This window comes from Oncorhynchus mykiss, chromosome 10 (genome assembly GCF_057628025.1).
Source record: "Oncorhynchus mykiss isolate SJ-2025 chromosome 10, ASM5762802v1, whole genome shotgun sequence".
Classification (NCBI taxonomy): Eukaryota; Metazoa; Chordata; class Actinopteri; order Salmoniformes; family Salmonidae; genus Oncorhynchus; species Oncorhynchus mykiss.
The window spans coordinates 65732501-65749779 of NC_143031.1; the positions used below are offsets into that span (position 1 = coordinate 65732501).

At 44.2% G+C, this 17279-nt stretch overlaps 1 protein-coding gene across 21 annotated transcripts in view; it reads right to left on the reverse strand.

Moving 5' to 3' along the window:
* The window catches only part of LOC110533185 (teneurin-3), a 411381-nt gene that overhangs the window by 145245 nt on the left and 248857 nt on the right, over window positions 1-17279 (reverse strand). For all 21 annotated transcript variants that reach the window (XM_036933615.2, XM_036933616.2, XM_090187570.1 and 18 more), the window contains one exon: window positions 9187-9418. In XM_036933615.2, coding sequence (XP_036789510.1) covers window positions 9187-9418 — 232 coding nt within the window. The remainder of the gene's footprint in view (window positions 1-9186; window positions 9419-17279) is intronic.

Below are 17279 nucleotides of genomic sequence, written 5' to 3' on the forward strand. Positions count from 1 at the left end.
CGCTGTGCAGCATTACTATGCTAATCCCCCCATATCCCCTTCCACATCTCCAGAGCTCTCCAACAACGGGTTGAGGAGAGAGACGCTAACATAAGCATGTGGCCATAGAGACAATAATATTAGCGTTAGCCTGTTGACATATATAAGCTATGTAAGCGTTAGCACAAGGCCATAGAGAATAAACAGTTTGTTAGTATTAGCATGAGGCCATAAATAAGCTATATTAGCATTGATGTCCTAAACACGCTAATGTTAGTGTTAGCATTGAATCCCCGAGCTGACAAGGTATAAATCTGCCGTTCTGCCCCTGAACAAGGCAGTTAACCCACTGTTCCCCGGTAGGCCGTCATTGTAAATAAGGATTTCTCCTTAACTGACTTGCCTAGTAAAAATAAAGGTTAAATAAAATAAAATATAGATGATATGTTAACATTAGCAAGAGGATAGAAAAGCAATATTAGCATTAGCATGAGGCTGTAGGGCGGACATGTTAGCATTAGCATGCGGGCATACTGTACAATAGCTAGAACTAGCAGGTTAGCGATGTCAACACATTCTATTGTTTTTTTCCCCAGAGCATATACATTACATTGAAGGGAAGTTAATGCAACATGGCAGGCTCAGAGAAAAGACAAGAGGCTGAGCTACTTGGAGAAACGTAAAGGGGCGGGGGAATCATAGTTGTCGTGAAATCTAGGTGTTGAGTTGCAGACCGGGCTAATGAAAGCTGATCCAGGGAAAGAGACAAGAAAGGTATGGAGCGGCAAAGGAGTGTGTGTGTGTGTGTGTGTGTGTGTTTGTCCATGAGATGTGTGTGTATGCACGTGTCTCTGTGTGTCTATGATGCGTGTGTGTGTGTGAGACAGGCAAGGGAGGCTGTCTTCTGACACAACAGGTGAGAATGATAATGAGTCGCGGATTGAGTGATGAGGGATTATCACCTCGGAATGAGACCTTTCACACTCCTCTCTCTCTCATCCTCCCATCTCTAATCCAACCCTCTCGAGTACCCACACACCCCTGTTCTATCCCTTCATCTCTGCTCCATGCCGCGACTCTCTCTCTCTCTCTCTAATGTTATCCACGTGTCCTTCATCTTCCTCTCCACCCCTCCTTGTCCTCCACTCATACCTCTGTCATGCTATACCCATCCATCTCTCATTCACAAAACAGCTCTCAAACACCTGGGCCTCCCCCTCCATCCATCCATCCATCTACTTTTTGACTAATTTAAAACTCAAAATCTCTCCACTCTCATTATGTCCCTCTCCAAAATCATCACTTCACATGTTCATTATCCTGACATAAGTACTATCAATCCACAAAAAAAGTACTATGCAATCCACAAAGAAATACAAAAATGTCAAATTAAAGCTAAAAGGTATTAATTTGATGACTACAGCCACAAAGCTGCAGGAGAGCACAGAGTCTGACACCATGGCTTGACTTGATTTTTAAAATTGTATTTAACCAGGCAAGTCAGTTAGGAACAAAATCTTATTTACAACGACAGCCTAGGAACAGTGGGTTAACTGCCTTGTTCAGGGGCAGAACGACAGATTTTTACCTTGTCAGCTCAGGGATTTGATCAAGCAACCTTTCGGTTACTAGCCCAAGGCTCTAACCACTAGGCTACCTACCACAGATGAATGAAAGAAAGAAAGAAAGAAAAGTGAAGAACCCCCGCCTCGTATCATCAGCTCCTTCCTATAGGTGTATGGCTCTTTGCCAATGTCCATAATTGGCATTCATGGGATGGTGATGCTATAGCTTATCGCTCACAATGTTACCGGGGGCAAAATGTATTTAATCCCCCAGGCTGTAAATATTTGTACAAACTATATTAGCCAGTCGACTCACGAACAGGACTGGAGAACATAGCCTTCCTTGTGTTTCTATAGATAGTCTGGGGCTGGTGAGGTCGGGGGCTGTGTGTGTGGGTTAGCTAAAGGCAAACCACAGTTGGTGTGTGTTTAGTCTGAAGAGATTAACCTCAGTGTACATATGATATGGCGTCTGTCTGTCTCTTCTCTCTAGGAGCTATGAGTGTGTGTGTGCGTGTGTGTGCGTATGATTGTGCCTGTGTGTGTGCGCGTCTCTCTCCCTTTATGAGCTAAGGAGGAATATGGTGCGAAGAATTCAAGTAAGAGATATTTTAAATAAATGCGTGACTTTAAGAAGCAGTTGATCAAGCCATTACAATGGTGTTGATCTAACCTTCTCATTTTCTCTACATGATAGTGGAATGATGTGTCTTTGATGAAAAGCTTGTCTCTCTGATATTCACTGAGTGTTTAAAGGAAATAACCCCTGGGCTGAAATCCAGCCAGTGAAGCCGAGATATATGTTACGTGAAGTTATGGATCATAATTATGATTTGTATGCATGTCTGTAACACGGTACAAATCATTTACAGAGACTTGTATTGCAGTATTATCATTATTAATGCCATTTTGTACAATTTCAAATAGAGGTAAAATTTTCACATGGTTGATATTGCTGAATTAAAAAGCTGTTGTTGATATACTGTCATAATGAAAGTGTAGTAAAATACAATATATTGTATAAAAGCTGTTGTTGATATACTGTCATAATGAAAGGTGTAGTAAAATACAATATATTGTATAAAAGCTGTTGTTGATATACTGTCATAATGAAAGTGTAGTAAAATACAATATATTGTATAAAAGCTGTTGTTGATATACTGTCATAATGAAAGTGTAGTAAAATACAATATATTGTATAAAAGCTGTTGTTGATATACTGTCATAATGAAAGTGTAGTAAAATACAATATATTGGCATCAAAAAGAACAGTTCATCACTGTTGGAGTTTATTGTCTTTCTGCAGGGGAAGTTTATAAAGCATTAGGTTTATGGCAAAGGCTTTAATTACAGTCTATTCTGGTAGGCTGATAACAAGGAGACATTTAAGACACGCACGCACGCACGCACGCACACACGCACACACACACACACATTTGTTTCCTAAATCAGGGTTGTCGATCACACCCTGCTTGGCCTTAATCTACTTGCTCTCAGAGGCTATGTTTAGAGTTGTTGAAGTTGTGGGGTCGGGATTCCCCAATGTGGAAATGTGTGTGTGTGTGTGTGTGTGTGTCGGGGTATATAAGAAGCAATCCTTTTGTTATTATTCACTGACCATGCTGAGAGGACCCTGTGTGTGTATAGAGAGTTATTCATCTGCAGACGTGAGAGAGAGAGAAAGAGAGAGGTCTTTGAATGCATCAAGCACCACCACGTTATGTGGTCGGTGACGTACACAGGTTCTAAGACTCACTCTTAGAACCTCACAGAGAGAACTGAAGCTCTCCGTCACTGAGTGGGACTTAAACCAGACTCTATACAAGATCTCAATTGGAGGAGACAATAGATGAAGTAGCAAAGGTGATGGAACACTAGAACACTCAACAGGGCTTTAGATATAATTGGTGAAAAGAGCTAGCTAGCGTTAGCTATAGTGTGTCCTCAACAGGGCTTTAGATGTAATTGGTGAAAAGAGCTAGCTAGCATTAGCTATAGTGTCTCCTCAACAGGGCTTTAGATGTAATTGGTGAAAGGAGCTAGCTAGCGTTAACTATAGTGTCTCCTCAACAGGGCTTTAGATGTAATTGGTGAAAAGAGCTAGCTAGCGTTAGCTATAGTGTCTCCTCAACAGGGCTTTAGATGTAATTGGTGAAAAGAGCTAGCTAGCATTAGCTATAGTGTCTCCTCAACAGGGCTTTAGATGTAATTGGTGAAAGGAGCTAGCTAGCGTTAACTATAGTGTCTCCTCAACAGGGCTTTAGATGTAATTGGTGAAAAGAGCTAGCTAGCGTTAGCTATAGTGTCTCCTCAACAGGGCTTTAGATGTAATTGGTGAAAAGAGCTAGCGAACGTTAGCTATAGTGTCTCCACAACAGGGCTTGCTATGTTATTGTCATGGTGAAAGGAGCTAGTTAACGTTAGCATTTCTCTTTATGTCCTCAGTATTAAATTAATATGAGTAATGGTAACAGAAGAGGAGGAGGGTGGTTGAAGTGGGCTTATTGAGTTAAACGGTTATGACGGAGACCGTTCTCTAAGTGGGTAGTGGTGAGAGGGTGTGTGCGTCATGAGTGTGTGAGTAATTGTCATTATTTTAATGTACCCTGTCTTTAGTATATCTGGCTATATTACTTTACTGTGGCTTCATTGTTGCAAAAAAAAAGTATATATAAGAACTGAGCTGAGATGGAGGGAAGGGAAGCCAAAAAACGAAACAAAAATGAAGCAATATTGTCGTGCAGCAAGTTGACGAAAGACCCGAGACAGCATCTGAAGCTTATAAGAAATGGGCATCTCTTGAACATTTCTTAGACAACGCTGTGTAATTATTTACCTTAAAAGATGCAGCTGTTCTTTTATGTGATCTGTCAACTATGGAAATATTTCTGTTTAAAAATATACACAGTGCCTTGCGAAAGTATTCGGCCCCCTTGAACTTTGCGACCTTTTGCCACATTTCAGGCTTCAAACATAAAGATATAAAACTGTATTTTTTTGTGAAGAATCAACAACAAGTGGGACACAATCATGAAGTGGAACGACATTTATTGGATATTTCAAACTTTTTTAACAAATCAAAAACTGAAAAATTGGGGGTGCAAAATTATTCAGCCCCTTTACTTTCAGTGCAGCAAACTCTCTCCAGAAGTTCAGTGAGGATCTCTGAATGATCCAATGTTGACCTAAATGACTAATGATGATAAATACAATCCACCTGTGTGTAATCAAGTCTCCGTATAAATGCACCTGCACTGTGATAGTCTCAGAGGTCCATTAAAAGCGCAGAGAGCATCATGAAGAACAAGGAACACACCAGGCAGGTCCGAGATACTGTTGTGAAGAAGTTTAAAGCCGGATTTGGATACAAAAAGATTTCCCAAGCTTTAAACATCCCAAGGAGCACTGTGCAAGCGATAATATTGAAATGGACGGAGTATCAGACCACTGCAAATCTACCAAGACCTGGCCGTCCCTCTAAACTTTCAGCTCATACAAGGAGAAGACTGATCAGAGATGCAGCCAAGAGGCCCATGATCACTCTGGATGAACTGCAGAGATCTACAGCTGAGGTGGGAGACTCTGTCCATAGGACAACAATCAGTCGTATATTGCACAAATCTGGCCTTTATGGAAGAGTGGCAAGAAGAAAGCCATTTCTTAAAGATATCCATAAAAAGTGTAGTTTAAAGTTTGCCACAAGACACCTGGGAGACACACCAAACATGTGTCAGGTGACATCAGATGAAACCAAAATTGAACTTTTTGGCAACAATGCAAAACGTTATGTTTGGCGTAAAAGCAACACAGCTGAACACACCATCCCCACTGTCAAACATGGTGGTGGCAGCATCATGGTTTGGGCCTGCTTTTCTTCAGCAGGGACAGGGAAGATGGTTAAAACTGATGGGAAGATGGATGGAGCCAAATACAGGACCATTCTGGAAGAAAACCTGATGGAGTCTGCAAAAGACCTGAGACTGGGACGGAGATTTGTCTTCCAACAAGACAATGATCCAAAACATAAAGCAAAATCTACAATGGAATGGTTCAAAAATAAACATATCCAGGTGTTAGAATGGCCAAGTCAAAGTCCAGACCTGAATCCAATCGAGAATCTGTGGAAAGAACTGAAAACTGCTGTTCACAAATGCTCTCCATCCAACCTCACTGAGCTCGAGCTGTTTTGCAAGGAGGAATGGGAAAAAATGTCAGTCTCTTGATGTGCAAAACTGATAGAGACATACCCCAAGCGACTTACAGCTGTAATCGCAGCAAAAGGTGGCGCTACAAAGTATTAACTTAAGGGGGCTGAATAATTTTGCACGCCCAATTTTTCAGTTTTTGATTTGTTAAAAAAGTTTGAAATATCCAATAAATGTCGTTCCACTTCATGATTGTGTCCCACTTGTTGTTGATTCTTCACAAAAAAATACAGTTTTATATCTTTATGTTTGAAGCCTGAAATGTGGCAAAAGGTCGCAAAGTTCAAGGGGGCCAAATACTTTCGCAAGGCACTGTATATATTACACGTCATGCTGTCAATAGAGAATGATTTCTGTTTTTATATATAGGATCTTTACTTTGTTGCCAGGCCGGCCACCATAGTTGAGAAGATTTAAAGAGGACTTCACAGAAGGAGCCAACATGAAACAAGATGATGTAAGATGAGATGATGTGTAGTAAAATACTCCTCGTCGGCAAACTACGTTTCCAATAAAACCTTAAAAGGGATGATACCTGCTCATCAACATCCTCTGAAAGAGAAAGAGAACCTTTGAAGACTGGAGAGCTCTCCTTCCTACCCTTGAATGATTACACTTTTCTTTCATCATTTCTTCTCGAGCCACAATGTCAAGAATAATGTCTGGTTTAGAAATGATGCGCTTGATTTGCGATTCAATTTGTGATGGGGGATCATTTATCAAATCCCACCGTCACATTTTGATCCTATTTTCAGTACCGGGGCTCAAAATATTCTCTCTCCTCTACTTCTACGACTCCGGCTGCCAAGAAAGTTCACCGTTTAGTTTATTTCCCTGACAGGCTCTTGTGTATACACACGAAACAAGACCACTACCTCCCTTTGCGCGCACACACACACACACACACACACACACACACACACACACACACACACACACACACACACACACACACACACACACACACACACACACACACACACACACACACACACACACACACACACACACACACACACACACACACACACACACACACACACACACACACACACACCCCTAACTGGCATATTCCCTTAAAAGTGCACTACTTTTGAACAACATTATAGAGAATAGGGTGCCATTTGGGATGCAGACAGGGAGTGCTCAAATCCGCTAGTGTGAGCCAAACGTGTTGAAAAGGTGCCTACAAAGCAAGTGAGAGAGGGAATCTGATACTGTGAGTACCCTGTGCTGTAGTATTTGTCCATGTTGGAGCCAGAGCTTGGGTTAAAAGTCTTCCTACACATAGCAAGGGAGGATCTCTCTCACACACACACAAACACAGACAGACAGACACACACACAGACAGACAGACAGAGACACACACACACACACACACACACACAGACAGACAGACACACACACACACACAGAGGGTCATGGTATGGTGTTGAACCGGGACTATCCCACTGGCTCTGAATTGACCGCTGCATTCCTGTGTTGTGTTTTTTCCTTCCCCCTGGGCCCCGTTGCCATGGTGGAACTGTATTCCCTGTGGTGGGGGGTTTGGTTTTGGAGTAACACAAGCTTTAAGCCTCTCTTATTAATAATAGATGTATACATATTGTTTTGTCAATAAGAGATGAGGAGGACAACCAAGGTCATACAGGAGGATGGCATGGACAGGAGGAGAGACAGAGAGAGAGAGAGAGAGAGGGACATATAGGAAGAGAAAATGGATGGCGAGGGACATGACGCCAGCTAGTCTCCGATCTCCAGCTGCCCGACACGCCTGTAGCAGATGAGGTCTGGGGTTATGGTTTGTCCTGGTGTTGGAGACAGATGAACCATAAATAAAAGGCCAGAGAGACAGAGAGAGAGAATGAGAGTGTGTGTGTGTGTGTGTGTGTGTGTGTGTGTGTGTGAGAGAGAGAAACAGGGCCTCCCTTAGGAGAGCCAGGTGTGTTATTCAAGGGTCCCTTTACACACTGTTTGGCCTGGCACTTCTCTGGTCATAAAATATAAAACTATACAGCCAGGGCTTTTCACACACATATCACCCAGAGGCCCCCGGCCCTGCTTAACTCTACAGCTACACTGTCCTGTCCCTCTATCCCTCTATTGCAGCCTTGTAATGTTACATAGCCATTTCAGGGTTTTTTCTTCTCCTCTTTTTCTTTCATTCATTCATCCCTTTTCTGGAGAAGAAGGGTGGGAAACATTCTGGACAAAAAAAGATACAAATAGGTACAAATTGACTTTTGGATCTGAGGTCGGGGTTAGAGAGGGCGCTCACAAAAGAGTAGCGTCCCGTAACTTATAGATTCAAACGCACACATTCACTCTGGCAGCTACACACACAAGCACAGAAACACACACACAAGGGCACATACAGAAACACACACACACACACACACACACACACACACACACACACACACACACACACAGGAGGGAGATTTGTTGTATCGTGTAACAATGAAAGCATGAATAAACCGTGCAGGTAACTGTTTGAAACAGGGGGAAGGTAGAGGAAGAGATAACAAGAGAGGAGGTGGCGGAAGAGACCCATTAACACTATAACACCTGAGCCAGACTGCAGTCTACTAATAATACAGCAGAGGCACAAATCAATGTGTGTGTGTGTGTTTAAATCTCCCTCTAATGTGTCCCTAGTCATTGATTGACAAGTCCAAAAGCTGTACAATAACACGTGAGAGGAAAGCCTTTGTGTCTGAGCAGGGTGTGTGCTCGCACTCTCTCTCTCTGTGTGTGTGTGTTCTCTGTATTATCCTAGTTCTAAAGAAGACTAGAGCTGAGGAGGGTTACACTAAAGAAATACACTCACTCTACTCTCTGATTTTGGATTTCTTGCTTTAGTTTCACTGTGTTGAAACATCAGTACATGTTTGGGTTGCCAGATAGGCTCTGCTTTGATTTGCAAGGTCACCAATCAGTATAGTTAATGGGTTGGCTGAGGTAAGGGTTGTCAAATTGGCTGAATGTTACGTACGAATACTAGTTTGCCCACTTTAACTAGTTTTGGTTTGCCAGTTTAGCTAAGGCATGGTTCCCAAGGTTGACTACCTTGCCAGATTGGAGGTTTGGGTTGCCAGGTATTCTCAAAATAAAAAAAGAGTCTTGTGATCATGTCTAAATGCAATCAAGGTATGAATTTATTGTTAATTTCAAATACAATCTATTGTTGGGTTTAGTTGAAGTGTACAAATAATTATAATTATGTTCTAGCCTCAGCTCTGACAAAAATCATCCCGCAGCTGAATTTAGTTGCCTATCACTGGTTATATTTTCAAGGTATGCTAATGTTATATTATAATCCATAATGCCTTGATTTAAAGCAATCTGTTACCAGATTTGAGATTTGGGTAGCCATGTTTTCTTAATTCATGTTTAATACAGTTGCCATGTATTTTTTTAGTATATTCAAATCTTACCTGCTCTCCAGTGGCACATTGCTGCCCAGGACCCAGCTGTCCTGCAGCGGCACGGACTCGGGTGTGGTTTGCAGCTCGGCGGGGAGGGCGGCCGGTGGGGCCGGGCTGGGGTTACGGTTACGGCTGCTCAGGGAGTTGTGGTTGAGCGCGGTGACCAACGGCTGCTGCTTGTGGGGAGGCGGGGCTGGCGGCAGCGTGGACTGGCCCTGCTGGTGGTGATTGGGCGGTTGCTCTGTATAGGAGAGGACATAAGAGATGGGGAAGGGTTAATGATTTGGAGTTTGATGGAGAAAGGAAAATACCTGTGAGTTAGTTACAGTTAGTTACAGGTTTGCGCAAACAAAGATGACAAAAAGATGTCAGCCCCACACAAGAAACGTTCAACAACAGAATATTGTGTTCAGTAAAATGTACTGATGCTCACTGGGACTCTGGAGTCTCTCACTCTCTCTCTCTCTCTCAATCCCTCTCTCTCCCATATGCTACCCTCCTGGGTAATTAATCATCCCACTTAAGTAAACCTATCTGGATGAGCGCAGGCATCATTACAACACAACATCTGGCTGCTATTACAACACTACAATGATGGACTAAACCAGTGAACACTGCTGCCACACACACACACACACTCACCCACACACAAACAAGCTCACAAACACTCAAGTCCCCCCCCCCCCCCCCCCCCCCTACTCCTTCAGTACTGCTCGGTTTACCTCAGAGCCTGAAAGATGGCCATTCTAATACCGACAACGTCTCAGAGATGATGATTACAGGCGGTTACACACGAGGGGGGGGGGGGGGGGGGGGGGGACTAGGGGAGACAAATGATAAAACCGGTCAGAGAACAACAGGTCACAGCGAACGTCGTTACAGGTTAGACCGCCTCTAATCTGCCCTCTGGGTTACAGTCTGAGAAGGCTAGTGGAATGAGCAGAGCGCCAACAAGGAGGAGGTGGCGGGAGGAGAGGATATTTCAGCGATCTTATTCTCCTAGAGTGGTGTTTAAATGAGGGCGGGGTGAAGAGAGGAAGAAGAGGGGAGATTCTAGCTATTCCTCCAGATATTCTCCTAGCTTGCCGTGGAGACCATCAGTGAGAGATCAACAGCAGACGTTTCATTACGGTTCTTAACTGAACGTTCCATATCTGATTACGAGGCTGGTAGAACTAATGACCTTCACAGCCCTGCAGTCTACCGCGCTCTGCAGTGTTGTGGAGGCTCTTCAGAGCTACAGCAATTACCTCCTAACACACATTGCTGTCACACACACACTCTCATAAACAACCAACTGAAATAGTCATTATTATTCAAACTCCCACACAAATATTCCCGGCAGACACACACACACACAGACACACACACATAGCGAGAGTAAGGAAAAGAGCATAGATAGTGTTTTAATTCCGGGGTGCTGTGTTCCTGGCTTCAGATTCTAGTAGGGTGAGGCCGGGTGTTGCAGATTTTTCTTGTGCCCGCGCCAATTTGTTGATATATATATGTTGAAGAGGGTGGGGCTTAAGCTGCATCCCTGTCTCACCCCACAGCCCTGTGGGAAGAAATGTGTGTGTTTGTTTCCTATTTTAACCGCTCACTTGTTGTTTGTGTACATGGATTTTATAATGTTGTATGTTTTCCCCCCACTTTCCATCAATTTGTATAGCAGACCCTCATGCCAAATTGTGTCTAAGGCTTTTTTGAAATCAACAAAGCATGAGAAGACTTTGCCTTTGTTTTGTTTTGTTTGTTTGTCAATTAGGGTGTGCAGGGTGAATACGTGGTCTGTCGTATGGTAATTTGGTAAAAAGCCAATTTGACATATGGTCAGTACATTGTTTTCACTGAGGAAATGTAAGAGTCTGTTGTTAATGATAATGCAAAGTATTTTCCCAAGGTTGCTGTTGATGCATATCCCACGGTTGTTATTGGGGTCAAATTTGTCTCCACCTTTGTGGATTGGGGTGATCAGTCCTTGGTTCCAAATATTGGGGAAGATGCCATAGCTAAGGATGATGTTAAAGAGTTTTAGTAAAGCCAATTGGTATTTGTTGTCTGTATATTTGATCATTTCATTGACGGTACCATCAACACCACATGCCTTTTTGGGTTGGAGGGTTTTTATTGTCTCTCTCTCTCTCTCTCTCTCTCTCTTTCTCTCTCTCTCTGTTGGTCTCTCTCCCTCTCGGTCTCTCTTCCTCTCGGTCTCTCTGCCTCTCGGTCTATGGAATCAGCACTGAGCTCTAGCTCTAGACCCAAATCCCCTTTACGTTGGTCCTGGATTACATACAAACCACTTGTAATACGAGACCCCGCTATCCTCCCAAACACCCCCCAAGCTATCCTCCCTCCCTGGGGAGCTTGATTCTTCACACCACTTCCAGCTTCCTCTCTTCTCTCCTTTTCTTCAGATGGCAGCCTGGCTATTTAAAATGTGTTGTTGTTATTATCTATCCTGATGCCTAGTAACTTTACCCTGCCTCCATGTACATATCTACCTCTAATACCTTATTATCATTATCTATCATGAGGTCTAGTCACTTTACCCTGCCTCCATGTACATATCTACCTCTAATACCTTATTATTATTATCTATCATGAGGTCTAGTCACTTTACCCTGCCTCCATGTACATATCTACCTCTAATACCTTATTATTATTATTATCTATCATGAGGTCTAGTCACTTTACCCTGCCTCCATGTACATATCTACCTCTAATACCTTATTATTATTATCTATCCTGATGCCTAGTAACTTTACCCTGCCTCCATGTACATATCTACCTCTAATACCTTATTATTATTATCTATCATGAGGTCTAGTCACTTTACCCTGCCTCCATGTACATATCTACCTCTAATACCTTATTATTATTATCTATCATGATGTCTAGTCACTTTACCCTGCCTCCATGTATACATCTACCTCTGATTCCTCCTACCTCTCCACATTGATATGGTACTGGAACTCCCTGTATATAGCTCTACATTGATATGGTAATGGCACTTCCCGTATGTAGCTCTACATTGATATGGTACTGGAACTTCCTGTATGTAGCTCCACATCGATATGGTACTGGTACTTCCTGTATGGAGCTCCACATTGATATCGTACTGGAACTTCCTGTATGGAGCACTACATTGACATGGTAATGGAACTTCCTGTATGTAGCTCCACATTGATATGGTACTGGAACTTCCTGTATGGAGCCCTACATTGATATGGTACTGGTACTTCCTGTATGTGGCTCCACATTGATATGGTACTGGAACTTCCTGTATGGAGCTCTACATTGATATGGTACTGACACTTCCTATAAGTAGCTCCACATTGATATGGTACTGGAACTTCCTGTATGGAGCCCCACATTGATATGGTGCTGGAACTTCCTGTATGTAGCTCCACATTGATATGGTACTGGAACTTCCTGTATGGAGCTCTACATTGATATGGTACTGACACTTCCTATAAGTAGCTCCACATTGATATGGTACTGGAACCTCCTGTATGGAGCCCTACATTGATATGGTAATGGCACTTCCCGTATGTAGCTCCACATTGATATGGTACTGGAACTTCCTGTATGTAGCTCCACATTGATATGGTACTGGAACTTCCTGTATGGAGCCCTACATTGATATGGTACTGGGACTTCCTGTATGTAGCCCTACATTGATATGGTAATGGTAACTTCCTGTATGTAGCTCCACATTAATATGGTACTGAAACTTCCTGTATGTAGCTCCACATTGATATGGTACTGGAACTTCCTGTATGGAGCCCTTCATTGATATGGTAATGGAACTTCCTGAATGTAGCTCCACATTGATATGGTAGTGGAACTTCCTGTATGGAGCCCTACATTGATATGGTAATGGAACTTCCTGTATGTAGCTCCACATTGATATGGTACTGGAACTTCTTGTATGGAGCCCTACATTGATATGGTACTGGAACTTCATGTATGTAGCTCCACATTGATATGGTACTGGAACTTCCTGTATGGAGCCCTACATTGATATGGTACTGGAACTTCCTGTATGTAGCTCCACATTGATATGGTACTGGAACTTCCTGTATGTAGCTCCACATTGATATGGTACTGGAACTTCCTGTATGTATCTCTACATTGATATGGTACTGGAACGTCCTGTATGGAGCCCCACATTGATATGGTACTGGAACTTCCTGTATGTAGCTCCACATTGATATGGTACTGGAACTTCCTGTATGGAGCTCTACATTGATATGATACTGGAACTTCCTGTAAGTAGCTCCACATTGATATGGTACTGGAACTTCCTGTATGGAGCCCTACATTGATATGGTAATGGAACTTCCCGTATTTAGCTCCACATTAATATGGTACTGGAACTTCCTGTATGTAGCTCCACATTGATATGGTACTGGAACTTCCTGTATGGAGCCCTACATTGATCTGGTACTGGAACTTCCTGTATGTAGCTCCACATTGATATGGTACTGGAACTTCCTGTATGGAGCCCTACATTGATATGGTACTGGAACTTCCTGTATGGAGCCCTACATTGATATGGTAATGAGACTTCCTGTATGTAGCTCCAGTATTGTCATTCACTTTATTCCTCCTTCCTGTTACTGTTTTTATATTAAATTCTGCATCGTTGGGAAGGGCTCGTAAGCAAGTCTTTAACGGGGAAGTCTACACCAGTTGTATTCGGCGCATGTGACAAATAACACTTCATGTGAGTTGATTGAGTGAGTAGGTTCTGATGATACACAGGGATTATGAGAGGAAGATATGGCTTATCGTGAGGGAACGCGACGGTACAGTGCACCGGGTGATGTGACTGTGGTTGGTGAGATGGAGATGATCCGTGCTATTGTCCCCTTTTCTATTCACGTTGATGTGCACACACACACATCACCAGGGTTGAGGGGACATCAGCAGTGACAGTTGATAGTGATCGCCCATGACATGTGCGTAAACACCCCCCTCTACCGCCATTCCTCAAACCAGCCCTCCAGCCACCCCACCAAGCTGAGTGTTTGTAGCCCACCCGCGATGCCTGTCGGTGGGGGAGCGGTGGCATGTCATCTGGGCCCTGGTAGTGTCCTTGGCAGCGCGGAGTCAACAGTCAGTGGCATGTTGACACAGTAGCTGGTCTCACACTGTTTCTCTATGGGCTACCAGGCGTCATGTGGAGTAGGATGACAACAAGGCCTATAGACACTGGTCTGAGGTCAGTTTGGGGTTTGGTACTAGACTTGTTTCTATGGGCAACCCCAGAACGAAGGGAGACAAAAGAGGTGAGTGAGAATGATGTGGAGGAAAGAGAGAGAGAGAAGGGGGAGAGAAAGGTGAGCGAGGGGAGGATAAAATGAAGTGGGGAGAGATAGGGGAGGCCCTGGAGGACTCTCCCCCAGGTGAGGCGGAGGCTGGGTGAGCGTGAGGTTGTTTGATCGTCCGTGAGCTGACATGATGGCTGGCTTCACATCTGGCCCCGGATACGCCTCTCTCGCTCCCTCTCTCGTCTCCCCCCCCCCCAAAAAAAAACACACACAAAGAGAGAGGGGGAATGGAGCTAAAGACACTGAGGACAAAGGAAGGAGAAAGAAAACGCATGGTGGACGCTAACGCCATGTGATATCAGAGAAAAGACGAGGGAATAACAGCCTCTCGGTAATAGAGCAAGGAAAGGGAGATGGAGGAGTATAGCCGGGGTAAACCAAGCACACAGCAAAGGCACAGAAAATAACTGGAAGAAGGGGTGTGTGTGTGTGTGTGTGTGTGTATGTGTGTGTGTGTGTGTGTGTGATAGATAGATAGATAGATAGATAGATAGATAGATAGATAGCAAGAGAGAGCGACAGAGAGCGAAAGAGAGATAGATAGCGAGAGAGAGCGACAGAGAGAAAGAGAGATAAGGAGAGAGAGAGTAAGAGAGCAAGTGAGAGAGAGAGAAACAGAGAGCGAGACAGAGAGGGATGAGCCCGGGGTCACAGCGACATGTCGGCTATGACATGTTTAGATTTCTATTTTCCTCCGACAACCTGAGCCCTGACCTGGAACTGAATGAAAGCAATCAGCACAAAAGAAGAAAAATCGCTCCCTCTCCTCCTCCCTTCCCTTTTATCTCCTCTCTTCCCTCGCCCCTTCTCTTCCCTCCCTCCTCTCTCCCCTTCCACCTCATCTCTTCCCTCTCCCTCTTCTTTTCTCCTCCTTCTCTCCCTCTCTCCTCTCTCCTCCAAGGGGCTGAAATGCTACAAGCTCTGGGTTTAACTGCAGTGGAATTAGGGGGGTCTAAATGGAACGGCGCTGGTTAAGACCCCCAAAGAGCCCTAATTGAAGCTTTGCATTATTTAGCCGTTCCTCCATAAGACGTGAGATGAGACACAGAGCCAACATGATGATCCCACCTCTGAGCGCTCAGCGCTGACTTGGCAAGCTCTGCTGTTCTCCGCTAGGACTGTGTGTGTGTGTGTGTGTGTCTGGCTATAAGTGTTTTTATACATTGGAATAACATGGCATGTGGACAAAAGCAGGTAAATCAGGAAGGCAATATTTAAAGACAGTCAAAGAAATGGAGGAAGGCCAATAAGTAGACACACAGGGGAACACATATACCCCCCCCCCCCCCCCCACACACACACACACACACACAGACAAACAAAGCTGCTCCTTCACACTGCTCGACAGCACACATTACACGGAGCTCAGTATGTATCCATTTCAGTGCCATATGTTTTTGACATGAGTTCAGTTCCCCAGTGAAGCCGAGAGCATCCGTCTCACTACAGGGCTTCCCATCCACTCGCCTTTCACTGGCTCTTAAACACAAACCATTAACATGACACATGGCACCAAGCGTAGCCCAGTTAACCTGGCTAGATGACCTTTACTAGACACACAGTACTCTGACTGACCCCTGTAGACTTGACCTTCTAACCCTCTAGTAAGGCAGGCCAGACAGGATCCAGAGATCCAGGCCTCCACCCACTCAACCTTTCACCGTGGATGCCCAGGCAGAGAGAAGTCGAGAGAGATGGGCAGAGAGAAGTCTAGAGAGGGCCCATGAAGAGTGAAGGGTGGGAAGGACCCAAGATGGCCCAAGGGAAGGGCCAGGAGAGGGGCCAATGTGTAAGCCGACCCTGGGCTGCCTAGGTCTGGGGGGAGTGAGTGGAACAGTGTGTGTGTGTGTGTGTGTGTGTGTGAGATGGATGAGATGTGAGGAGACAGATGCAGGCTTTACGAGAGGCTTGCCTTTGAAACCCAACCCTGACTGATGGACTGCTGCCTGTCATTCATCAGGGGGTCTCCACCCTGTCACACACATGCCCTGCTGTTAGGTTAGTGTCTACACTTTAAGAGGCCTATCTGATTAGGATTTGTTGGCAGGAGCTAAATTACAGCCCAGGTCCGTTCAGTTCCTAATGGTGAGAGTGATAGCCATTGCTGTGTCTCTGTCTGCGTTTGTGTCTGTCTGTGTATATGTGTGCGTGTGTGTGTCTGTGTCTATGTGTGTGTGATGACATCCTTCGCCTGGCTGGACCAGAGGGGTTCATGAAGGCTAGGGGAGATTGAGTTGCTTATCTGCTTTCATAATCTAAACCACCTTGTTTTGTTATAGTCTTTTCTTCAGGGCCATGTCAGTGTTTAATGGTGAGGTTGATGGCTGTGGGGAGATACAGTGACCTTTTGGAGAGAGAGAGAGAGAGAGAGAGAGAGAGAGAGAGAGAGAGAGAGAGAGAGAGAGGAGGACCAGTGGGAGGGGAAGAGTTAAGAGTTCAGGGTTAAGGATGAACTAAAGGTGAGTAAGGTGAGTAGAATAGGTTAGAGACCCACTGTGAAGGGTAGAAGACTGTAATTCCCTTCACTTCCACTTTATTTGTCTTTTACTGTGACGGACAGATACAGGAAATATAACTGCCTTTAAAAACAAGATTAGTAGTAACATTTAAAACACCACTCACTCAATGCTGGTAGATTTAGTTTGAAGAAATGGAGGGAAAGGGAACTAAATCCTAGGTCACGCACGCACGCACGCGCACACACACACACACACACACACACACACACACACACACACACACACACACACACACACGAGTATCATA